The sequence below is a fragment of the Astatotilapia calliptera genome, chromosome 9 (genome assembly GCF_964374335.1).
Source record: "Astatotilapia calliptera chromosome 9, fAstCal68.1, whole genome shotgun sequence".
Taxonomy (NCBI): domain Eukaryota; kingdom Metazoa; phylum Chordata; class Actinopteri; order Cichliformes; family Cichlidae; genus Astatotilapia; species Astatotilapia calliptera.
Window position 1 is genome coordinate 17,699,667 of NC_137430.1, and position 24,393 is coordinate 17,724,059.

General features: G+C 40.1%; 3 protein-coding genes across 3 annotated transcripts; 2 read left to right on the forward strand and 1 right to left on the reverse strand.

The window, feature by feature from the left end:
* The first annotated feature begins 253 nt into the window (after nt 1–253).
* c9h8orf89 (chromosome 9 C8orf89 homolog) lies at nt 254–5,336 on the forward strand. Its single transcript, XM_026179464.2, has 7 exons — nt 254–594; nt 685–730; nt 3,183–3,277; nt 3,545–3,683; nt 4,114–4,221; nt 4,314–4,369; nt 4,638–5,336. The coding sequence occupies exons 1-7, from the start codon at nt 396–398 to the stop codon at nt 4,775–4,777; spliced, it is 783 nt and encodes a 260-aa protein (XP_026035249.1). The 5' UTR covers nt 254–395; the 3' UTR covers nt 4,778–5,336.
* Nucleotides 5,337–12,240: 6,904 nt separating this feature from the next.
* Nucleotides 12,241–16,747, forward strand: sbspon (somatomedin B and thrombospondin type 1 domain containing). Its single transcript, XM_026180810.2, has 5 exons — nt 12,241–12,884; nt 13,824–14,018; nt 14,157–14,235; nt 14,829–15,005; nt 16,292–16,747. The coding sequence occupies exons 1-5, from the start codon at nt 12,659–12,661 to the stop codon at nt 16,407–16,409; spliced, it is 795 nt and encodes a 264-aa protein (XP_026036595.2). The 5' UTR covers nt 12,241–12,658; the 3' UTR covers nt 16,410–16,747.
* terf1 (telomeric repeat binding factor (NIMA-interacting) 1) lies at nt 16,623–22,767 on the reverse strand. Its single transcript, XM_026180809.2, has 10 exons — nt 22,520–22,767; nt 22,003–22,086; nt 21,343–21,470; nt 20,869–20,955; nt 20,605–20,754; nt 19,098–19,207; nt 18,985–19,008; nt 17,564–17,661; nt 17,374–17,447; nt 16,623–17,275 (listed from the first exon to the last, which is right to left on the reverse strand). Exons 1-10 carry the CDS (start codon nt 22,701–22,703, stop codon nt 17,114–17,116), a joined length of 1,101 nt encoding a protein of 366 aa, XP_026036594.1. The 5' UTR covers nt 22,704–22,767; the 3' UTR covers nt 16,623–17,113.
* Between the last annotated feature and the right edge of the window lie 1,626 nt (nt 22,768–24,393).

Sequence of the window (24,393 nt, forward strand, 5' to 3'; positions counted from 1 at the left end):
TCAAGGACACACACTTTTAACTTGTAAAAATTAACTAAAAACTATATTTGAAGGCAATTTACTGCATTTATCAAATAATTGTGGGCTAGCTGTAGCCTGTATGGATAATGGATAAAATACATATATTTTTTTTTTAGGTATTATAGGACATAGTATTTGGGTACATTTTTATTACGTAACCTGGTTAGGAAACACAAAGCTAAATATAAAAAAACCAATGCAGGCGAATTTTGAAGCCTGTTTCCATGGTGACGTGATGACTCGTTAGCGTTGTACCAGAGTGAGCTGCAGCCTAGCACTGCTGCTCGGGGATAACCGGTTTTAACCCATGTACCGTTAGCTGTGTGTAGCACTAAGGTAATGTCTGAAGTAGATGTTCGTGCGGCTGCTCCATCATGATAACTTGCCAGTTAGACCCGTCGATAATCACCGTAAAGGGGCTAATATCCCGGGAAAGCTCGAACTGCGGGCAGCGCGGCCCTGATGCGGTTGGATATCCGACATACAGGAACTTGAGGATGGGAGCAGGTGGAGGGCAAGCGTCTTTAAGGCAAAGTCAACCAAGGAAATTTCCTGTTATACAACCTTTGAGCAGTGAGTAAGCGTGCTCCATAAATGTGCCAAATTCATTCAAAGAAGCTAGCCTAACGGTCCGTAAAATGCTGAGCGCTGTCTGTGTTGTAGAGTCCAGGGACGCGAAACCTCAGCTGACTGGCTTCATAATTGGAGGGTAAGCTATGTGAATATTTTGGAAGCTATAAAAACGCTACGCCACAGATATAATAAAAGAGATGTTCTCACAGTGTTTCACACTCGTTGTTTTTAACCACTATGCTAGTACAGACTGAAAGAGAGTGGATGGCGTTACTGTTTCCGTGCCAGGCTTATATGGAAGACCCGAACTACTGTAATCCAACGTAATTAACACTAGACTAATGTCTGCCTGTTTTTATTTATTTTATTTTATTTTTACCTATTATGCAAGTAAGGGAGGCTGGCACCTACTTATTGGCTACTCCACATCATCAGGCTTGCTCAAAAATACATAAAGATACGATTGCAAACATAAAATAAGACAAATTAATACGGAAGTTCCGTAAAAACAAATGTAAAAAATTGCATGGAGATGCAAATAAATACAAAGGAAAACGAAAACACCAATGCATTTCAATTGATCTCATACTGTATGAATAAAACACATTTTTGAATATTTGTGCAATTAATTGCATATCAATATATTTATTCAGTCATTTAATTTTGATTATGGCATTTTTAGTGCTACATAGATAACCATAAATAATTCCTTCCTGGGTTCCATATCCAGCCCACAACATGAACCACTTATTTCCTTTATAGAGCCCTGTTTTAGGGTGAGTATGAGTATATTACGGTATATTACATGATAAAAGATCCAAGAATTATACATAAACGGACTGGTACTTATATAACTGAACACTCTTTGACTCAAGCCTCATTACATAATAATATACATAATAATCACACTCACATTCATACAAGCACTAAGGACCTTGTCTAACATTCACACCCTGATGGATGCATTGGGGGGTAACTTGGAATTCAGTATTTTGCCTAAGGGTAAGGATCCTTGCAGGACTTGCAGACTGGAAGAGCAGAGAAGTGAACCACCGACCTTCTGATTGGTAGATGACCCACTCCTTGAGACAAGGTCGCCCTGAATATAATGCTCAATAACACCAAGAAAATGTCATATTTTTAAATGAAAATCCATACTTTTTTGCATACCGAATAGGAAATACTGTCAAGATATTGCAAAAATAATGATTTGCTAATGAAACTTTATTGTAAAAGAATTGCCCATATGCAGAAATCACAGAGCTGCAGATTTCAGCTGTCAGTTTTTTAATCTGGAAACTTTTCACCCCGTGCTTCCTGAATTGCTTACTGTAAGCCGGACTGGTTTGATCTGTATTTCATACGTAGCATATGGCCAGAGTGTTCCTACATCATCTCTTCAGGACTGAGATGCAGTGACTGTGCCGGCTACTCTATTAGACACAGAATACCAGCTGGCTGCTTCCTCTCTAGATAGTTCCCTGCAGTGAAACTGTGCTTTGGTTCATTGTACTGCTGAAAAATGAAATTAGCTCTGATTAAGTTGTGCCCAAAGCATATGGCATTACGCATATGCAAAATGTAGTAATAGTATTTTGCACATCCTTGTTCAAGATCCCTTTTGTTCTGTAGAAATCTTTTACTGTACCTGCTTGAAGGGCAGTGTATGGACTCCTCCAGCATATTTTCCTTTCTACTACATTTACAATTGTTCTAACTTTCAAATTTAAATACCTTGATCTTCCCATAGTACATTTTCCAGTCTTCCCTTTGTCCAATGTGCTCTTTCCCCCTTTCTAATCTGTTTATTTTATTGGCTAGTCTCAGATTTAGCCTTTTCTTTCCACTTCTGCCCAGAAGACCATATTCACGAGTCACCTCTTGACCATTATCCAGTTCAGGACCCATGAGGGATCCCTGCTTCTGACACTAGAGACTCATACACTGGCCTTCTTTCTTAGTCATTTGAAGGGGTCTCTCACATATTTTTTATTGAGGTTGGTGTTAGCTGGTGCTGTTGAGCAAGTTAGTGGTATGAGAGTATCACAAACTATTGTATGAAATATTGTTTTGTTTGACAATTTTCCATACGGGAAATCACAAAAATACTGTGACAAGTTTCAGAGGGAAGATTGTTTTTTAAAATTCATATTGAGAATACAGTTGAACCCACAAAGCAGACGCTCAGCTTTAGCACGGTGCTAACATAATTATTGAAAAAGGGGGATTTCTAATCACCATTCAGCATTTTAACATGATAAAACTCCACTAGGGAACACAGCATGCCACTCGACAGTGGAAGTAATGATTGCTGAAGGTGGGCCTCCGCTACGCCTCCGCTGACTTTCCATTACAAATCAGTAATGGGAAATTATCAGTGAATCGTAAGTAATTCATGATGATTAATCATAAAGATTGTTACTGAAACAATTTTTATTTGATTTAATGTAAAAATAAAAAAGCATTTCTTTATAAAACTTTGACATTTGTTGGTGCCATGACATGTTTTTGTTTTTTTCTAGGTGGTATTCAACTATCTAAAATATAGAATCCACGTGTGCTGATATATTTTTCTCCAATTTTTCTAGGACGCCTACTTTAACCAAAGATGACAAGCTGGAGTTGCAAAACACCAACCCAGAGAGGGATCTCAGCGGGAGGCGCTTTCTGTTAGATAGAAAATGTAAGAACTGCAGAACAGGAGACAGCCTTATGTTAATAAAACTGAGAGGAAACTAAGGAGTTTCTTCTTACTTCCCCACTCAAAATGGGCTAAATTTAAATTTGTGGCATGGGGTTTGTGTGAACTGACTGCCAACAGGTGGAGCTGTTGTCTTACATAGTTTCTATAGGTCCCTTTCCAGTGGGACATTAGCTACTTGCGGGAAACTTACAGATATAACCTGACAGTGGAATTAATGCAGAGCAATTTTCTTATTCCCTTTTTAAGGTGTGATGTTAGAGAGGACCAAAACTGTGATTCCTCCACTGCCAAGAGACTACCATGTGCACAGACCTGGTAACCTCCCATCCTTCAGCCTCTCCAAGGAGCTTTCCCACAGCCACACAGGGCGACCCTTCACCCTGGGGTAACCTTTGGATTAACATCTTTTGGGCAGCTTATTGTAGCTGGAATTTCTTTAAAAAAAAAAGCATATTTCATGAGACAGCTGCACAGATATTAGTTATTATACTGAGTCACAGTCTCATGCAGGGTATGACAGATAACGTGAAGAAAGAGAAACAGCAGCCAGATAAAAGTATTGTTTTGACACGCATGCATTATCTGTCAGAAAAAAAGAAAAGCTCGAGTAGCTTTTAATGTTTAATTTTCTGGCAGTTCAAGGGCAATTCTAGCTAGAACTGAAAATCATTATGCTGCACAAAAATATTATCTCAATAACAAATTATTCTCAATCTTCTATTTATGGGAAAAGTGGGGTTTGTTGGTCTGAAGCTTTGTAAAATGTCAGCTCTGCATTCATTATACTCCTTAATGTTTTTACTTGCGTCTCCCAGGTACCCTGAAAGCTATAAACTGAACACAAATCCAGCCGTCCTCATTCCCTCAGCTTTAGTCCTCAGTGGCAGAAACACCTTTTCGGTTGAGAACTGCAAGCTTGGCAGGTATTTTGGCTTTCTAAACAAAATGTGACCAAGCCAGTGTTTTCAGTTAATTCTCAATGCAGCCACCTCTGTTGTGCTTGTGTCGTCTGCAGGCCCAAGGTGAAATATCCATCCTCCAACGTAATGACTGTTAAAAACAATCAGAAAAGTGAGTTCACTTCCTGCTTTGACTTCATTCTCAGCCTTAACACATCAGGTCCACATGTACTGCCTTTACAGCACACTTAGCTTTGAAGTGAAAAAACAAACAGCAAACAGTTTTTTGTGTTTTTATGTAACATGCGGCATATTATTCAAGAGTTTATCTCTAATTAAGATTATTATTACTTAATGACAGGGAAATGTGTGCAGGATATTTAGAGATTAAATATACCCTGTGCTTCTCTCCATCTCTTTCCATTTCTCTCGCCACACAGGCCAGTCCTATCCGGACCCAATAGCTGGAGCCTCTCGCTCTTACATCCACAGGATATCTGAGCTGTCCTCTCTGGAGGGCGAGACGGTGAGGCAGGAAAAGCTCAAGAAAATGAGAAAACCTCGAAAGACTCCATCCTGACAATCACCTCCTTCCCAGTCACACTGGTCGAGGTTAAAAACATTCGAGTCTGTGCCAACGACAGAACAGAATAAACCACTTAGGGCGCCATGTTCATTTCAGTGGCTCGTTCTGACTGCTTGTTTGTCCTCTGTGATATTAGTTTGCTGCTTGGTATGGCTGGTGGTTACATTCTGGGATTCTTAATTACGTGTAGTACGGACTTGCTGCAACAATAAATGCCGGTGATGAATATTAGGTAAACATTTTCCAGTCTGACGCACAGCTGTCAGCAGTTTTCCACCCAGCACCTGCATGCAGGATATTTAATTTAGCTTTCTAATGGCTCTTGTATAATGCGGCCATATTTCTTTCTGTATCATCTGTATCATATTTCATACGGTGTCCATCTTTGGCCTCATCGTTACCACAGTGTTTCAGACATACAGCATATCTAAGCTTTGTTAAGTAAGTGAAATATTGACATATATAGTAAATAGTTTAGCAAAGCCATAATTGTGCCTTGTTAACTGTCTTCCTGAAATTAAATAAATTTATTTTTGTTATTTTGAGGACCTTCCTTCATGTGTATAGCTTTTTTTTCACCACATATGTGGACCGTCACACCACTTTTTGGTGCAAACACTACATATAGACCACTACAATTAGCAAAATATGCATTCCATATTTACGAAACAGACACAAAACTGTGCCCCCAGATCCGAGAATGTGGTGCTGTCCCACGCAACGCAGAGTTTTGCTGCTGAATACTCTTGTTCATTGTATTTGACAGCAGCCATGCAACTGTCTATTTTTGTGTAGAGAGAAATCTGGACGTGTGCAGAAATATGAGTCTTTTTTGAATAGATATAAAAAGAACTGGTCCTTATTCTACTTTCTACAGCCATCTATACTGGATAATTGTGCAGTATTTGGCTACATATTTGAACCATTAATTCATTACTTGAACTATTTATAAGTTTTGTCCCTTTGGTGGAAGTAAAGGTTGTGAAAATATCACATCTGACGTCATTTTAAAGTTTCTTTACAACCCTTTAAAATTTAATAAGATTAAATTTACTTGGCTCTGTGTGTAAATAAAGACGGAACAAGAAAAGAAAGAATTAATGGCTGAAATCGTTTTTCCACTAATTGCTGATGCGTGTTATCACGCTGCTACAGCTCTCCTCTGCGTCACCCTGTGCCAATCAGAAAGACGCAGGGGAAACAGCTGAGATGAAGTTCTGTCGCTGAGATCATTTAGTGCTGAAAGTGACAGATGAAGGCTTCTAGTCTGATATACATTTAAGAGAGTTTTTGTTTCAGTTATTGTTTTTTTTTTCTCTTTTTGGCATTTCTGCTGGATTAAACAAAGCAGCAAGGGAGAGGAGAAGAAGCCATCATCAAGGATATCAGTCAGTATGCGCGCTCTGAAACTCAACTGTCAACTGTGTTTAATTTCAGGGAGTGTGTGCCTAAGCTCCCTATTAAATAGCACTGAGATGTTGTCAAACGTCAGGCTCTGTTTGCGTCCCTCCCTCCGCCGGGATTGTGAGGTGTGCATTTCAGGGGCACACAGTGACCTAGAAACACAGAGCCATCCCCTTATTCATACCAAGGGAAGGGGGTGCATGAATGCCCAAATGGAGGCCGGGGCTCCCTCTTCTTGCAGGGTTTTTAGCGTCCCTTTCAAGTGTAGTGAAACAAAATGACCTGGAACAAACAGTCAACAATGAGGTCTTTAATAGGAGCTGTTCTGGGGCCTGCCCACAAGTGGTTTATCGTTTCACTGTAGTTCCACGGGAACCTTGAACAAACGAGACAGTGCTGAATTAAAAGTTCAACTGTCTCTTAAGTCAAGGATCCGATAATGACGAAAACGCCAATTCATTTTATCTCACAAAAGGCATGAAAGCATCAGAAACACGTTTTATGAGCTGAAAAAAAAGCCAGGTTGTGTTACTGTTTCACCTGACTTGACATTGTGACTCTATCAGCAAGGATCAGAGAATGTAGCCTGTGTGCCAACACCTCAGATCAAAAATCTCCCAAATATGCTGTGCTGCTATATAAATTTTGATGAGACAAGGTTTCCTCGAAACAGTTCAGGAGACTCAGATGTAAGTTTTTATTATTATTCACTGTGGCTGACTTGATAACACGTGTTCTTGCTGATCATTTTATCTTCCCACTTCTGGTTTTGTCCTTAAACTATGTGCATTTTTATACTAGAGAAAAACTCGTGCTCGTTCCTTTTATTCATTCAGATGTGGTGCATTTTTAATTTTTGCTTATAACTCAGCTTTTTGTCCTTCACGATGCTGCAGTCTCGGCTCGGTATAACATAGACAGATGCCAGGAAAAGACTTTGAGGCCACCGAGATAGACAGGCACCAAAGATAGGCTCCAAGGCCACTCTTCATGCTGAACAGAGTCCTGTAGTTTGAGCAATTTAGGCTTTTCTGACAGAGAGGAAGAAACCTTGTGCTAACATCGCTATTAGGTATGAGATGAAAAGAGCCAGCTCGAGTCTGTGGACAAGCACAGCGCTTTTCTATATTGAAAGTGTTGATCATATGCAGTTTGCCGTGCACAACAATTATCACTTCGTTTGTATACTCTGTACCCCGTGTGTCTGGATTAGCATAAAAAAGGAAACATGTCTGGTAGTCTGTAGTTTGTCAGTGGTCTAAAAATTATATTTAAGGATCCTAAAAGACAGTTATACAGTGATAAAAAAGAGGTCACATCTTTTTTTTGTCTTTTTCAGAAGATCGTATAAAAAACCAAAACAACAACAATTGTAATTTTATCATTTCAAAATGTTTGCACACAGGTCAGGTGACATTTATTTATTTTCATGTCATCAATCTATCCTACCAGAGTGATCTGTTATTCACAGGCATCAGTGAAATTTGAGGTTTGGTAAAGATATATATATTTACACACTTTGCCCTTGACAGAGAAACGCACGCATGCATGCGCACTAGCCCGAGGTCCTAACCTCTCCACTGCTGTGTGACATTTAACGATGTGATTTATGAAATCTACCCCGATAGCTCCACCCTGCCACCTAGCCATTATCATTACTCGAAGCGTCATCTCTCTCAGGGGCAGGGCTCGGTTTCACTCCCCACCCACACATCTTGACTCATCTGCCGGCTGCTGCTAATGTCCGCATTGATTTACATACATATGGATCCATATGCCAGGTGAGGTGACTCATGAGGGGACAATTATCAGTGACGATGTCAGGATCAGGCAGGAGAAAAACTTTCATCAATGTCATTACACTGGCAGCTCTCCAAGGCCAGCCAGCTTGTAGAGCCACTGCTAGAGTGTCATCAGTCCTCTCCGGGGCCTATCCAGCAGTATTCAATTCAATTCAATTCTTTATTTATTTGTCACATGTAGTTATAACTAGTACAACACACAGTGAAATGTTTTTTCCGGCTAAAAAGTACTCCCCCCCCGACTGTGCATCTTACTAAACTTATAATAAAAAAAAAAAATCTATATAAAAGTATAAAAATGTATAATATCGTGCAAAATATTACGCTGTAATAGTTAAGAGCTATAGTGTACGTATTTACGTAAATACAGATGTAAATGATAAAATACAAATAAAAATAAGGATAAAACTCAAAAGAAAATTATATACTGTGTATGGAATTGTCCATCATGTTGTCCGATTTGTGTTTTGATTGAGGAGTCTCACTGTTTGTGGGTAAAAACTCCTCCTCCATTCATTACAGTAATGACCTGTAATGAATGGAGTATCATTTGAAGGACGTACAAAACGTCTTGCCATAATAGACGCTGTTGTAAGTGCGACATGAAGAGCAAGGCTCACTGAGTGTTTGCACTGTGAATACGCCCTTTTAAGAACTTTTAAAAGTGTGATTTGGTGACTCGCACTAAGTCAAACACCAAACTTCTCAACTCATTAAATAATAACTCATGCCACTGTGTGGCATAGATCCATACGTAATCCACAAGAAATAGGATAAAATGCCCGTGCATGGATGAACTCAAGTTACAATGAAGGAAACTACTGAAACTCAGTTACATAAGAACAGATAATAAGAACAGACGGTGCAAAACACTCCCGCACTTGGAAAACCACCCAAATATACAAATGTAGACGTGAAAGAATGTGCTATAAATTGAGTAGATAATAGACAAAGGCTTCCATTCATGTGGGAGGAACTGACTGTACTCATCAGGAAGAAAGAAACTCGAAATAATTACTTCGACCAGCTCTAATCAAATATTCTCTAAGAACAAACATTTGGGTCTGTTTTCGCTTTGATGTTGCTTTTTTGTTTTTTCGATAGAAAGGCTTAAAAATAAAGTTTCTGTGCAGCACAGAGAAAGCGTTTTCTTAGTCATGGATGACATCATCTTTACAACACATGCCATCTTGTAAAGGTAAATTCTAGTATTTGTCAACCAGAGCTTTTGATGTCAAGAAACCTTTTGAAACTATGGAAACCCAGGTCAAGTCTTCCCTTGAGGAGAGCCAGTTTACATTCCCCATATAGCTGAGATGAAGCTAGGGCTGACCCTTCTACCTTCCCACTGCAAGAAGGGGAGGACAGCAGACTTTCATTTATTACTAAATCGATCTTTCTTTGTATCTCCTTCTATCTCTGCTCTTGCCCCAAATGAAGGGGATGGATGACGCAGCAACTTGCGACACTGTTTGGAGATCATAAATATGCTCTATTACTGCTCCCCGTCTTGTGAAACATTAACCGATGTACACTAAGATGACTGGGTGTGTTGCTGTAAGGCTGATTGTCTCCGACAAATGAGCAGTAAGGGCAGGAGGTCCATGGCTGGGAGCCTGTCACATGGAAAACACACATGCTTTGATGTGCGCTTCCTTCATGCTGAGGCTGATGCTGCTGAACGTCTTGCATCAGTGGACAGATCAAATCAGCACTATAGTTGGTTAAAACGGTTAAAAAGTAAGAGACTTCACAGCTGGGATTATTTATTGTGTTTAATATTTGTAGATTTAACTTTAACTTAACTTTAACTGATTCAGACACTTGCTTCTTAGCGATGCCTCTGCTGATGATTGTGGTGGAGATGAAGGCTATTACTGTCGCTTGACCTACCTGCTCCATAGCATGAAGAATAATCAAAGGACCCAGCCAGACCCCCTTGTGAAAGATTATTTTTCAAGACAGCGAAGTATCCAGTTATTACTAGTGTCTACCTCTTCAATAGCAGGAGGCGTGAGGAGGCCTCATTTCCTGCTGATGCTCCCTGCAGAGGCCCCATTTGTTGGCCGTAATAATGTGGAAGAGGCTGAGCTTCTTCAGCAACAGTAACAGTCAGGCCCCCTGGAGCATATAAGTAAAAAATGGTTTTTGTCTGCCCTCTCCAATTTGTCATCATCAATCAGCAGCAGCATTAGAAATCCTTGCCATATATTGTGTAGCCCTCCATCATGCCATTAAAGAGGGCACGACTGGGCTTGTCCTGCATTATAAAGTTGATAGTCTTTCATTTCACATTGAGGAGTTTCAGTTTTTACTGAAAAATTATGAATTGCGCATTATATTAACACTACACTGTGGTTTGTAAATAATGCAAACTGGAGCTCCTGTGCAACGTACAGCACTGTGAAAAAGTATTTGCCTCCTAAACCTAATAACTGTTTGTGCCACCTTTGGCAGCATGAACTGCAATCAAGCGTTTGCGATAACTAGCAGCGAGTCTTTTGCATCACTGTGGAGGAATTTTTGACCCACTTGTCTTTGCAGAATCGTTTAAATTTATCTACATTTGGGGGTTGTTTGAGGTCATACCAAAGCACTTCAACTTGAATTATGGCTGGACTTTGACTAGGCCACTGCAAACCCTCTTTTTGTTTAGTTGGGCCATTCAGAGATGGACCTGCAGGTGTGTTTGGGATCATTGTCCTGCTGCTTAAGCTGAGGGCTCTTGAGCTTTAGGGCATGAACTGATTTCTCCTTCATGATCATCTGGTAAAGAGCAGAATTCATGGTTCCATCTATTATAACAAGTCTTCCAGACTTTGAAAAAGCAGAGCAGCCCGAGACCATCATATATTCTTTTTATAAAAGGCTCGAAATGTCTCGTCATACCACAGAATATTTTCTCAGAAGTTTTGGGGATCTTCAAGATGTTTTTTGGCAAATGTGAGATGAGTCTTTTTATCCTTTTTGATCAGCCGTGGTTTCCTACTGGGAACTCTCCCATGGAGGAGATTTTATCTCTTTATTATTGTTGAATCATGAACTCTGACCTTGACTGAGGCAAGTGAGGGAAGTTCTTTTCATGTTGTTCTGGGTTCTTTTGGGAGCTCCTGGATGAGTCATGGATGTGTTCTTGGAGTGATTTTGGTAGGCTCATGTGAAGGTTCACCACTGTTCTACATTTTCTCACTGTGGTTTGCTGGAGCCCCAAATCCTTAGAAAAGTCTTTGTAAATCAAAATATGTGGTTAATGACAATTCATTTATGATTTAGAAGAGGTGCAACTACTTTGTCATACATGCCCAAGTAGGTTTGGATAGGTTGTTTTCCTTATTAATAAATAAAATAATCAGTTAAAAACTGAATTTTGTATTTACTCAGGTTATTTTTTTTATTTACTGTATATTATAATTAGTGTGATGAACAGAAACATTTAAGTGTTACAAATACGGAAAAAAATAAGAAATCAGGAAGGGGGCAGATAATGTTTTCTTAGCATTGTATTTAAATGGGTTTCCATGTTGTATGCAGTTTATAACAGTATATAACAGGTTATCAGTGATTGGTAAAAGGAGATATTTTGGGAAATATGATTCTTTGTTTCCTTGATAAGACTGATACCACTTTCTTGTTTGCCTTCATAATATGACCTACAACCAGTAGATGGTTATTTTACATAAGCATAAAACTGGAAACAAAGTCAAGAAGGAATTAGCTTCCAGCATTTAGGAATTGAGTAGTGCATTAAAAGTCCTTTGTTTTTGTTTAAAACAAATAGCACACATGTTCAGAATTGCAGGAAACAACTGCACGCATAAAACAATTACCTTATTTATGGCTGAGCTCAGGGGAAGCTGATATGTAGATTTTTTTTGACAGCCTCTGACCCAGTGAAGCTAATCTTTAGTCTACGTAAACCTCACAAGCAAAACAAGCACACAGACAAAATCATACCCGAACGGTTTGGATTTCTGCTGGATTACAGGAACTTGAAAGGGAAAGAGAAAAAGGGAGAGAGGTGAGAAGGGGACGGTGTTATACAGTAGAACAATTGATTGGAGACCTGCCAAATTCTCACATTCCTCCCTTTCTTTTGGGACTCGGAAACCTGGGGTGGCAGAAGGTCACAGGTATTCTGAAGAAAGAGGGTCAGAAAAAAGGTAAACAAGAATAAGGCAGGTAAGAAAGAGGCAAAAAAGAAAGAACAGAGGCGGGATGGTAAAGCATGCATCACCAGCTCACCCCTCCCTTGTCCTCATCGTCTCCTCCCGAGTGTGATCGACTGGAGGGAGGTGCTCAGCTGGGAACAGGGAGAGAGACACCAGCTTTGAGGAAAGGCAGGCACACACAACACGAAAGCCAGTGCTGGAATTGGGTGTTTTGTACTGTAGGTTGCATTGCAGACCTGTTTCTGGAGGGAAACTGAAGGGCTGGACACAGGAGACGGACACAGGAATTCCAGGTCACAAGGGCTCCTGTGGCAGAGCTCAGTCCTGGCTGGGTTGGGCTGGGCTGGTATTCCAACCTCTCCCTCTCACGGTCACGAGCATGAAAGAAGCAGAACCAGAGCAGGAGTAAACACAGGTAGAGACGTGTGTGAGCACAGTCTGGGGGGAAACCAAGAGGCTGGCATCTTACTTCAGAGGTTGACTTCTGGCCTCACTCCATCATGATGGGATTCTCTGTTCAGTTTGCCTGCTGGTTGCTGGTAGTTTTTGCTCTAGGTGAGAACCACCTGGTGAGTGGAGGTTGTTCAGGGAGGTGCTGCAGAGGCAGAGACACAAACTGTTTGACCACTGACTGGAGGATGGACCGTGTGCACGGCACATGCTACTGTGATGAAGGCTGCGTCAGAACTAAAGACTGCTGCTTTGACTACTTCACAGAGTGTCCAGGTGAGTGATGAATGGATGGAACTGTTTATTTTTTGGTGCGCACCTTAACTTTATGATACCCGACCTCTTGCTATCTTCTAAATCTGTTGTCCAGAAGATAAAACAAGACAAATTATCCCCACTATCTGGTCATTAGTGGGCTGCTTATCACACAACATACCTCTAATGAGTGAAGTGGCATGGGTGGATGCATTCCACATTTTCCCATACATGTCAAATTGTGTGCATTTAACTTCAGTCCTTTCCAACTCTTCTGTGTCTTTTGTTGTTTTCTTCAGCTTCTAACATGGCGCAAACCCCACATAATCTCTGATTTTGTGTTTCTTGCATGTGTCTCACCTGCCGCATTACAAAAAATAATCAGCACACCAAATAACCCCAGTAGCTCTGAGCCTAACCTCATTTCAGTGGGCTGGCTGGCCCACATAATGGAATTAGTACAAATATTTTAAGAATGTGGTTCTGTCAATCAGTTGTAGCGATAACAGCTACAGTCAAACAAGCTAGGCACATTTAATATGTGTTATGGGCCAGTAGTGACTAAATCTGAATGTTTAATGCATCAAAGTGGAATCATAGCAGGCACAAAGAAAATAAATCACAGGACTCAGTCACTGATTGAGCGGCGCACTTGGCGCACTGTCAGAATACTTGTATCAGAGCAGGAAGCACTAATTCCACAAGTCACAATCGATGCTTCATTAATCCAAAGTTATTTCCTGGATATTGAGTCACATTCCACTCTTCCACCGGAATATTATAATTATTCATCCCTTAAAGAACAATGGTATATCTTACTGTCGATGGGAATTGTAATCCTGGCACAAAAGCTAAGATCTTAGGGAGTGAGTCTTTGGTTTAAATGCAGTTTAATTGTTCGCTGCAACAGAGGATTTCCTCTAATAACGTTTCTCTCTTGATACTGGTGCCAACATCCAGCTCAGGACTGTGTTGTGAGCGACTGGAGCTTTTGGAGCGGCTGTGCCAAACCCTGCCAGCCTTCGGTGCGAATCCGTGTTCGTCACATAGAACAGCAGCCCCACAACAGTGGCCAGCCCTGCCCCGGCCTTGAGCAACGAGCTGGCTGCAGGGAATACAGAGACCACCTGGGTAGACACTGTGGCTTCAATTCAGGTATACAACCAGATGAACACTCTCTGGTTTTACTGTATCTGCATTTTTGTGTGTGTGTGTGTGTGTGAAGTTGCATGCATATTTTCTTGCATTTGAGCCTGTTTTGTAATTCATAGATGATCTGGTTTCTCTTATCAGGTCCTGCATTCATCACCAGCATGGCGTTTGCCAAGGGAAGGCCCAAGCACGACAGCTACGGAAACCCCCTAAACCCTGGGTAGGTTTCATATCATGGTACTATAAAGCCTGCAGATGCTCTCTGAAACTGCACAGACCTCAAGAATCTTTAAATTCAAGAGTTGAAAGGTTCATGAATGCTTTCAGGGGAAAAACCTCTTTTTTGTGCTTTGTATCACAAATGAAATTGAAAGGAGATAACAGCTCAACGTTTTCCAACCAACGAGCTACCTGTAGGTGTTTGCCCACCTGGCCTTCTGTCTACAGACCATTAAACATAGCGATGCTGAAAGACTGCCAACAATCCTTTGAAATTAAATACTCAAGGCTGTCACATGAAAAGCGCATACACAAAAGGTTGGGATGACAGTAGGTGCGGTATTGCGAGCAGTTCAAAGCATCTATATGCTTAATTATTGTTATTCCTTTCATTAGAGCTGTGTCCCTGCTACTGGGGATAAAGTGGGTTTTTCTTTTTTACTGATCAGTAATTCCCAATATCGCCTAACCAAGTGATGATGCCTCGATGTCGCTCTCCTGTGCGTTAAGGGTTTATTTTGTTTGAATTCTACTGTCTCAGTATTTCAGGATTTATTTGTTCACCTTCATTACTCTAATCCTGTCGCCCTTTAGGTTTTGTGTGGAATTCAAGCTAGAGTCACGGACGCCCCACTGCACTGTGGAGAACCGGCCCCACACACTGTGGATGCGCTACATAACAGAGGGCTTTAACGTCTGTGTGGCATGTGAACCTCCTGCCATGCGAAACAATACTAGCAGCTGCCAGGGAGACGGTCAGGAATCAGACAAGTATGCAGTTATCGGCCATTTTACACGTGTTTTTCCTCCAGTCCAGATATATTTAAACTGTTTGGCATTTAATTTACAGCTGAATGTGGTCTAAAAGGGCAGACTCTCAGCTTTTATTCTTATTTTTTTTACAAACTGAAGGAACATTTAGGAATGGTGGTTATTTATTATGTAGCCCCCTTTTTCTTTAGGGACCAAAATATCTGACTGAAAAGCTGCTTCATGGACAGATGTGGGCTTCTCGGCTTATTTTTTGAGCAATTTTGAACGTAAAACATCTGGAAAAATTCCAAGTGCACCATTTGCATTTGAAAACTGTGGGTTTGAACCCACAACTTCCAGATTTCAGTGGATTTCTACCTATGTTGTATGTGACTTTTGTTGCCATGATGCCAGGTCTCTCTTGGAAATGAGATTTTTAATCTCAATGAGATTTAAAAACCTGTGAGAGAGGTGGAACTTTAGAAGTGGTGAATGTTTAACAAGGAGATAATAACTCAATGGTGTGCTAAGCAAAGTAAAAAGGCATGATTTTCCATTGATAATTAGATAATTGTAGATGATTAGATGATCCGTTTCATGGTAAAAGAACACCCCTCATAACACCTAACCAAGTGGTGAACATTGCCCAGGGGCAGAAAAAACAAATTTAAACATCTAAAAATACCAGACAAGTTGTGAAACAGCATTTGTTTGGACTAATGAAAGTATAATATGTATGTTTCGTTATTTGAAGCATACAGCAATACTTGCAAGATGGAAGACAGAATGAGAAGGGAACACAAGCCATTCGAGCATGCACTTCAATTCCTGAAGAGCAAACTAAATGGCAAAAAAACTAAAGGCCTGGAAAACCATCAGGAAGGAGGAAACTCATCAATGTGCATGGCTTTCAGTCAGTCTGTCAACCATAACTAACAAAATCCTAAAAGGTAAACATTTTGGTTATGATTATGCTCACTTATCCAGTTTGAGCCCCTGAAAGGAGCTGAATTAAAGCTGAAAGTCTGGATTGAAATTGCATTGCACTTTAATCTATTGCACTACCGTACAGAGCCAAAGTTATGGAAATTGTGTTCCTGTCTACAAAGCCCTAACTGCACAATTTCACATAAAAATCTAAATCAGTTCATAAAACTTAAAACAGCTACAAAATTAGTCCACCTTCTGCTTCAACACTTAATGTGCCCTTGCCTTAAGCTAAGCAGTGCTGAGATCTTGTGAAATTACTATGTGAAACCATGTGCATAAAGTGGTATGAAACCAGTGGTTTAACTGTGCTGCAGGGAGACTGTGCTCCACTGGCAGGCGGTGGGGAACCCGCAGTGCAGCGGGACTTGGAAGAAGATCCAGAAAACTCTGCGGTGCGCCTGTCCTCCACAACACAGTTTTGTCTTCATCTGATATGGATTTCACGTGAACATCTAAAAACCAATCATCAGTGGGCAGCCAGATGCCTCAGCACATCGTCTCTCTATCAACACTAAGAGGCCTAATTTTGCAGATATGTCTTTTAATATGGTCCAGATCAGTGTAAAGTATTTTTAAATAGCAGATTTTCATACACATTAAAATAGAAAGACACTTGTACAGCATTCCACCTTTTCCTCACACACATTAAGCACACTTCCTTTTATTTTGGTTATAAAACAATGCTATTGTACTCTTTTACAAATGTCTTGTCTTACACCTTATTTATCTAAAAAAATGTGGCCTTAAATATAAAAAACTAAAAACTTTTACATCGTTTCCTGTGATTGCTCTCTGGTGGTATGACTGGGTGCACACAGCAGCAGCAAAGCACATACACTGACACGGTTAAGCTTTAGCTGGTCAGCTAAAAAAAGACTAAATGAGTGAAATATACAATTATGTTTTACTGACACATTGTCACATTGTTACACATCGTCAAATTTACCCAGTCACAGTAGACCAACTTACCCAGATCACTGTTCGGTGCTTGAGCACCCTCTGGTGGTAAATTGTTTCAGTGCAAACATAGCAGAGCATGCAACTAAAACCATTAAAAAAAATCAATAGAAAAATCAGGTGATTTTATTTACAGGTCAAATGCTACATTGTACGAATTAGAGAAGCTCTGTGTGTCTTTATCCCACTTCATGTGCCCTCGTTAGAACTCTCCAGCGGTCTTTGAGCATGGTGCCGGTGCGTCCTTCAAAGTCATAATCCATTAAGATACGAGACCACTTCCCCTGCCCGTGACGTTTAACACCATCCTTGAGGTACTTGTCCAGCTGGGAGGTCCATTTCTAGATAAAAAGGAAAAAACATAAACTCCTGCTTTCTATGCTTAAAGGAATATTTATAACTCCTTAAACTGATTTGTGGATTAATTGGTTCTACTTACTTGAGGGGGTTTTCTTGTTTTTTGTGCCTTTTTTGTGTCTGGTGAATTTTCTGTCATCTGGGATAACTCTGATGCTGTAAGGTTTGAAATTAATTTACTTGTATTCAGGCTCAAATATGATGTGCTGGTAAATACATTTCAAAAGAAAAATTCAGAAACCAATCAAAGCCACAAGAAAATTAAAACCCACCATTACTGGAGATTCGACGTAGAGAAAAATGACGCTTCTTGCATGTATCAGGCTTCCACACATCTGTATTTATGGTTGAGAGTAGTTTCCGTTTTGGTCTGTGGAAGAGTAATACAGTGCGACACAATTATTTCCTTAACCTACATGTGTAATTTAAGTGACCCTGAATGTGACGTGGCAGTACTTCAGACACTGCAGATTTACTGGGATTTTCACAACCATCTCTAGAGAATGGTCCCAAAAGAGAAAATGTCCAGCGAGCCACAGTTCTCTGGGTGAAAATCCCTTGTTGATGTTAGGGGAGAATGGAAACATGGCTTTGAGCTGGTGGGAAAATATGCTGCAGGACAGCAACTCTGAATGCGCATCAAACGTCAAAGAAGATGCGCGACAGCAGCAGAAGGGCACACTGCACATCCTGATGGTCAGAATTTGGCACAAACAATATGAAAACACGGTTCAGGCTGGTGCTGTAGGGAATATTTTCTTGGCACACCTGTCCCCGAAATAGGATTTATGCTTCTATGTGAAATCTATGTCACAGGTACCTAATCAGAAACCCCTCTGAAACTCACACCCCAACTACTTTGAGTGGCCTCTTGATTCCTCCTGTGCATTTCCTGCTTCTTTCGAATGAATCATTGAGAGAACATCAATCCCTGCGTCAACATATGGACTCTCAGATTGAATTCCTCGAGGGAGATTCCTTAAACTATCAGGACTGATGTGAGGGGATGTAAAAAGAAGTGGAAAAACTTCACCAAGGACACTTTTTTTTAGCCTCTGGGGAGAAAACAAAACTAAACAAAAAACCCCAAAAGAAACTGGAAAAAGGGGACCTAGGAAGAGAAGACGTCCTAGAATCATTTAGGCTGGCAGAGGATATAAAAGATTGGGACATAACTGTAACGCGTAGTGCACAAGTGTGAATGCCGGCAAAGGCATTGGCCACAAAAGTCTGAATCAGTCATTAGTACCAAGCAAGCATTGTTACAATGCCACAGGCTACCTGAATACTGCCATATGTCCATCCCTTTATGGCCACAGTACACCCATGTTCTGATGGCTGTGTGCCATGCCACAAAGCTCAGACCATCTCAAACTCGTTTCTTGAACACAACATGAGTTCACTGTACTGAAATGGCCTCCACAGTCATCAGATCTCAATCAAAGAGGGCAGCTTTGGGATGTGGTGAAACAGGAGATTCATACCATGGATGTGCAGTTGACAAATCTGCAGCAACTGTGCGATGCTATCATTTCAATATAGACCAAAATAACTGAGGAATGTTTCGAGCACCTTGTTGAATCTGTGCCATGAAGCATCAAGGTGGTTTGGAAAGCAAAATGGGCTCCAATACAGTACTAGCGAGGTGTACCTAATAATGTGTCTAGTGAGTGTTAAACATATTCTTACTGACCTGTGACATGTGGTGTTTCCTTTCCTGTTAGGACATAAATAAAGCTGAATATTTAGCATGAAGGAGAAGCAGAGTTTAAATAAATGAGGCTTTTCAAAAATACTACGACTTACTTTCTGTCCTCCGTGACATCACTGGCCTTCTTTGAAAGAGAGCTGTCCCGGGGCCCCTCGTCCTCCAAACCCTCAGTTTTGTGTGAGGACTGCACCATCTTTGAAGCTGCCTGATGATCGGAGAGGTAGACATAACACAGACATTTAGCTTTGCTAATTTATGCATATAAATATGACCCTTTCATAAACTTCTAAAAACAACTAACTTTCTGGTCTAAGTACTGCTGTAATGAAAAGCAAAATTAATGAGGGCAGTCATTAGCATACCCTTCCAAGTACAGCCATCAAGAGGTCATTGGCTTGCGTAAATCATTCATAAAACTTTCCTGAATAAGCGAGTCTGTTAGGCCCTGAGGACGACTCTACAGAATGCAGCAGTTTGCCCTTCCAACTAATTTGATGACAAATTGTCAATTAGCTATGACTGATAACGTCACATCAGCACCTTCAGTTGGTCTGAGCGCCATTACTCAGGAGGATAAGAGCGTAGTTTCAGCACAAAAGGAGAAAACAAGAGGAGGAGAAATTAATATCTGCAAAAATTTGTGTAAGCATTGCCTGTTAACTACCGAGAAACTTTGGACACCTCATGTACACCCATCAGCAAGCCACAGCATTAAAACCAGCGCTGTGATTATCTCTTCACAACAATCCAGAGGTGCGATATATCAGGCAGCAAGTGAACAGTCAGAGCTTGAAGTCCACGTGTCAAAAGCAGAAAAAAGTGGGCGAGCACAGGTCTGTGGATTTTATGATGATGGCCAAACTGTAACTGTTATGCAGCCCCAGAGTCCCATGATGACAAGTGTCCACTGATCGGTGTATTTCCCAAAAAACCTTCCATCTCACTAAGAGTGCAAAGGGGTTTTTATATATTTTGGCTTGGACATAAGTTTGGAGAGACAAGGCTGAGATGGTTTCGACATGTGCAGAGATGGAGGTATGTAGTGAAAGAGCATATGCAGAAGGTTGGTGTGACAAAAGACGATGCTAAAGAAAGGGTGAGATGATCCGCTGTGGTGCCCCCTAAAGCAGAAATCCAAAAAAAGTCGACAATACTTTTTGCAAAAAAACCCAAAACATTTCTAAGAGTTTAAAGTGAATTTTAAACTTACAACTTAGGAAATAAAATATTCAGCCCAGAACCTGAAACATAATACATATAAATATATCTAGTCTAGTTTTTTAAACAAATATTTTAATTTACTCTGTGAACACAGTGCTGTATGACTTGTAGAAACTCAGTATGTAGGCCTGACAAACAACTTGTGAACTAAGGTTGGGGTGGACATCATGTTGGCCTTGATTTTAAAGTAGTAGGGCTTTAAATAACTGAGACACGAACCTGTAGGTTTTAAAGGTTATTCTCAAAATTCTCAGAATTGTGATCTCAATATTGACAATGATAGTAGTGAGTGTGATTTTTCACATAGTTGAGCAGACCTGTGTTCCAATCTCATTCTGATACTGGCTGTGACATAAAACACAGGTTCTGCAGGTGCTGTACCTTGAGAAGGTAGTCAGAAGGATTCTTCTCCAAATAGGCATCCAAGTAGGACTGGACTGTCTCTAGCAGGCGACTCAAGCTGAAGCTCATGAGGAATGGGTGGTAAGTCTCAGCCTGTGCAACTATTTTCGAAAGCTTAACTCTCAAACCCTGTTAAAACACATTAGTTGTTAAAATTGCTTAAAATCTGTTACTGAATAATTAAAACGTTCCAAAATTGACCTTTATTTTGAAAAGGAAAGGGAGAATAACTGCCATACAGACCTGTGGAAGTTCAAGGTTATTCTCAAACCACCTGAGGGCAGAGGAGGCAGAAGACCTTTCACCCTTCTCCAAGCAGACAGCAACAGACTAGGCACAGGGTAAATGTATGACATTAGACTCAAAATCAATACATGCAGCCAACATCAGGACTTAAACCCTGCTCATTTCATAATCAAACATCTGTATAGTTTCAGCACTGGTGTTGTGTTTTTCCCCCCACATAGTAAAATGTTTAGTTCCCTCAAAGAGAGCTAAAGGAAAACCACCAGCACTACAATGGATCGTGTTTTAACTAGTTTTGTTAATCACCGTTTCTTTTACTCAAGCATGACGCTCCTTTGTGCTCTCAAAATTGAAAAATGAATATGAGGTGAAACAAACTCTTTCCCTATATTGTTTGTAGCTCAATTACAAGTGAAGTAATCCCCCAAAGGCCCATACTGAGGTAGGAAAAACAAAACAAAACTTTATTACCTGTACAATCAAAAGGATGGCAACGTTTTTAAACAAACTTTCGTCTGCCACAGTGTTTTTGAGGTCTGACCAGAGTCTGGCAGCCGACATCAGAGGCATCACAGAGGCATCATCTTCAAACTGCACATCTGAAGAAAAACAGGACAAGGAAACAGGAAGCCAACTAGGATGAAGGACAGAAAGAGTCTGCTGCTGTTAATTTTTTTTTAGTAAAACAGTATACCCCCAGCGACCACTTTATTAGGTACAACTACTCAGCTCCTTGTTAACGTAAATATCTAGTAAGTAAGTAGTAAGTACATGGCAGAAACTCAATGCAGGTAGACACTGTCAAGATGGGATGTGGATGTAACGGGAGATTTAGATCATGCTGACAAATAACCACAATTCTAGGCCACGGAAAGTTAATGCATCACTGATGAAGAGACAGGTGGGTATATACGTTTTTAGTCAGTGATTTCCAACCCCTTTCTCATCTTTAATAGTTTTTAATGTAGCTTGCCATCGCCAGTGTGTGAATGTGTGTGTGAATGGGTGAATGACTGAATGTAGTGTGAAGCGCTTTGGGGTCCTTAGGGACTAGAAAAGCGCTATACAAATGCAGGCCATTTTAATAGTTTTTAATGTGTATTTAAAAACGGTGGCATCATGTTTTCTTACCCAGCAGCTTTCCATGCATGACTCTTGCCAGGAAGTCACAGATCTTTGCTTTCTCATTTCTCTTAGGAGATAATTTCTGAATGGCTGAGGAAAAAAAGAATAAATGAAAAAAAAAAAATTTGTGTTAGGCACAATATTTTCAGAAACTTTGTGAAGACTTATACGTACACGTATATTTACATTAAAGTTACCAACGAGAGGTTCTTCCTCTCGTTTTTCTGAGTAAAGGTGCCAGTTGCATTTAACAACAACATGACAGGTCTTAACAAAAAAATGAAAAAATACATAAAAATAGACATGGCTTAAAGAGTTTCACCTCGGACGCTGTTTTGGCGTCTACTCCTTAAACATATCTCACCTTTATATCTGTCATATTTTACGTGATATTTGGTTCTTTTATGTTTGTCTTTACCAACTTTTAAACTTTAACTAATGGTAAACTTAGGAAGCTAATCTAACACCACAGAAATAATCATAAATTAAGCATAAATATACGTAACCTAGGTGCCTCACTCACTCTGGAAAGCTGAGAGCGTTTCGTTGAATTCATCACGTTTGCTCTCCTTAAAACGCCGACACAAACTTAGAAACATGAAGTCCGACATCCATCCTGTAGCTACGGCGGTAATGTGAGAAAAACTGACACCTTCTTCGATGCTATTTACATCTGAAGCGGTTCTGTTATTATTTTCAGCCGCCATGTTTATGTGTATTCCTGTTTTTCTTTTAAAAACACCCGCGCGCTCACCATTTACCAGCCAGTTTGAATTCGCTAATCGGACTGCAGCGCCCTCTGGCGTTCAGGAGGAGTAACTAAATATCAATATCACCTTGTTCAGATCGTGCCAAAACAATTTGAGGCAACTGCAAGTTGAAGAAGTTGTTCACTGCATTAAGTTTCAGATATAACTTGTAGACTCGTAGGGTAGTATTTAATTTTAGGTATAAAGCAATTCTCAACCTTTTATGCAGTCAAACTTTGAAAACTTGCCTTTTGTATTGTGGAGAACATTTGAGTACAGAAAACTCACTCTCATGTTTAAGATTTGAGGTTTATGACTTGCCATGTTACCCTGCTGAAGTAGCCTCTTAGCTGACAGGAGTGGCACCTGATGTGGTCGTCTTCTGCTGCAGCCCATCAAGCCGTTTCCCTCTGACCTCTGGCATTGACAATTTTTTTGGGGTGGGATGCCTTGGGAATATTTTCTTTTTATTGGATCATTCACTGTGAACCATACAGGTTGTGCAGGGTATCAGGTGAAATCAGCTGAGTATAACAGTTATAATAGTTATAACAGCCTTAACTTTGTTTACTTTTCTGATTGTATCAGTTCTTTCATTAGGACCCTTCATGGAACTTGGAAGCAGGTCTGGAAGAACTGATTGTAGCAACAAAAATGTGTTTGTGTGTGTTTTTTGTAAATAAAAATACATTTGTAATAAATATTTTGTTGCCATTTGTGTTATTTCTTTCTTATTTCTGACCCATTTTAGGCAATGAGTCATAAATTCAGAATTTTCCAAATATGTAATTATATTATCTTAACTTATCCACCTGGTAATCCAGCAAATCAGTGACTTATCTTCCTCCCCTCACCCCTAACAAGCCAAGGGGTACATGGCTACCCCTCCTTAAGCCTGGTTCTTCCTGTTAAAAGAGACTTTTCTCTTCCCTCTGTCACCAAAATGCTTGCTCACAGGGGGTCATATGCTTGTTAGGATTTTCTCTGTATCATTGCAGGGTCTTTACCTTAAAATGTAAAGCACTTTAAGGTGCTATATTTGGTGCTATATAAATAAAATTGAATTGAATGAGAACCTTCACATGCAGTTAACACTGTAAGTATGTTTTTTTTTTTAATCAGAAATGACCTTTTCCCTAAACCTAACAGAAACCTAAAGTGTAACTATTTAACCTAACCCAATAATTATATTCCTAAACTAACCTAAAATGGCCATAAAGATAAAGTTAAAGACAGAAAAAATATAAAACTAAGTAAAATTGTTGCCACACTAGAAGCGAAGAAACTATGTGAATGCCTCTGCCACCACACCACGAGCCTTATTTGGGCTTAACTGGTTTTTACATTGCAAATTATTATTGGACAGAGAATGCATTTCCCTCTAAACACACTGTAAATGTTGTTTAGTTGCATTGGAACATGCCTGGAAATGCACACTTACATTAATTGCATCGAACGAAACGCATCTCCGCTCTGTAATAAATCATTTATCAACCAGCCAAACTGCTGAGTTGTCCACACTTCTATATATGGAAAACAACTTTGCTTTCTTGCAGCAAATGCAACATATTATTTTAATTGGTGTCCTGATTCAAACTTTTTTCCCCCCTCTTTTTTACTTTCCTGGCCTACAATCATCATCTCACAT

Coding starts and splice junctions, on each gene's coding strand:
- c9h8orf89 (XM_026179464.2), top strand. CDS start 396: ATGATAACTTGCCAGTTAGACCCGTCGATAATCACCGTAAAGGGGCTA. Junction 595..684: donor TGTTATACAACCTTTGAGCA/GTGAGTAAGCGT, acceptor TCTGTGTTGTAG/AGTCCAGGGACGCGAAACCT. Junction 3,684..4,113: donor GGGCGACCCTTCACCCTGGG/GTAACCTTTGGA, acceptor TGCGTCTCCCAG/GTACCCTGAAAGCTATAAAC.
- sbspon (XM_026180810.2), top strand. CDS start 12,659: ATGATGGGATTCTCTGTTCAGTTTGCCTGCTGGTTGCTGGTAGTTTTT. Junction 12,885..13,823: donor CTACTTCACAGAGTGTCCAG/GTGAGTGATGAA, acceptor GCCAACATCCAG/CTCAGGACTGTGTTGTGAGC. Junction 14,236..14,828: donor GGAAACCCCCTAAACCCTGG/GTAGGTTTCATA, acceptor GTCGCCCTTTAG/GTTTTGTGTGGAATTCAAGC.
- terf1 (XM_026180809.2), bottom strand. CDS start 22,703: ATGGCGGCTGAAAATAATAACAGAACCGCTTCAGATGTAAATAGCATC. Junction 19,009..19,097: donor GATGTCACGGAGGACAGAAA/GTAAGTCGTAGT, acceptor ATGTCCTAACAG/GAAAGGAAACACCACATGTC. Junction 17,276..17,373: donor AAACAAGAAAACCCCCTCAA/GTAAGTAGAACC, acceptor CTTTTTATCTAG/AAATGGACCTCCCAGCTGGA.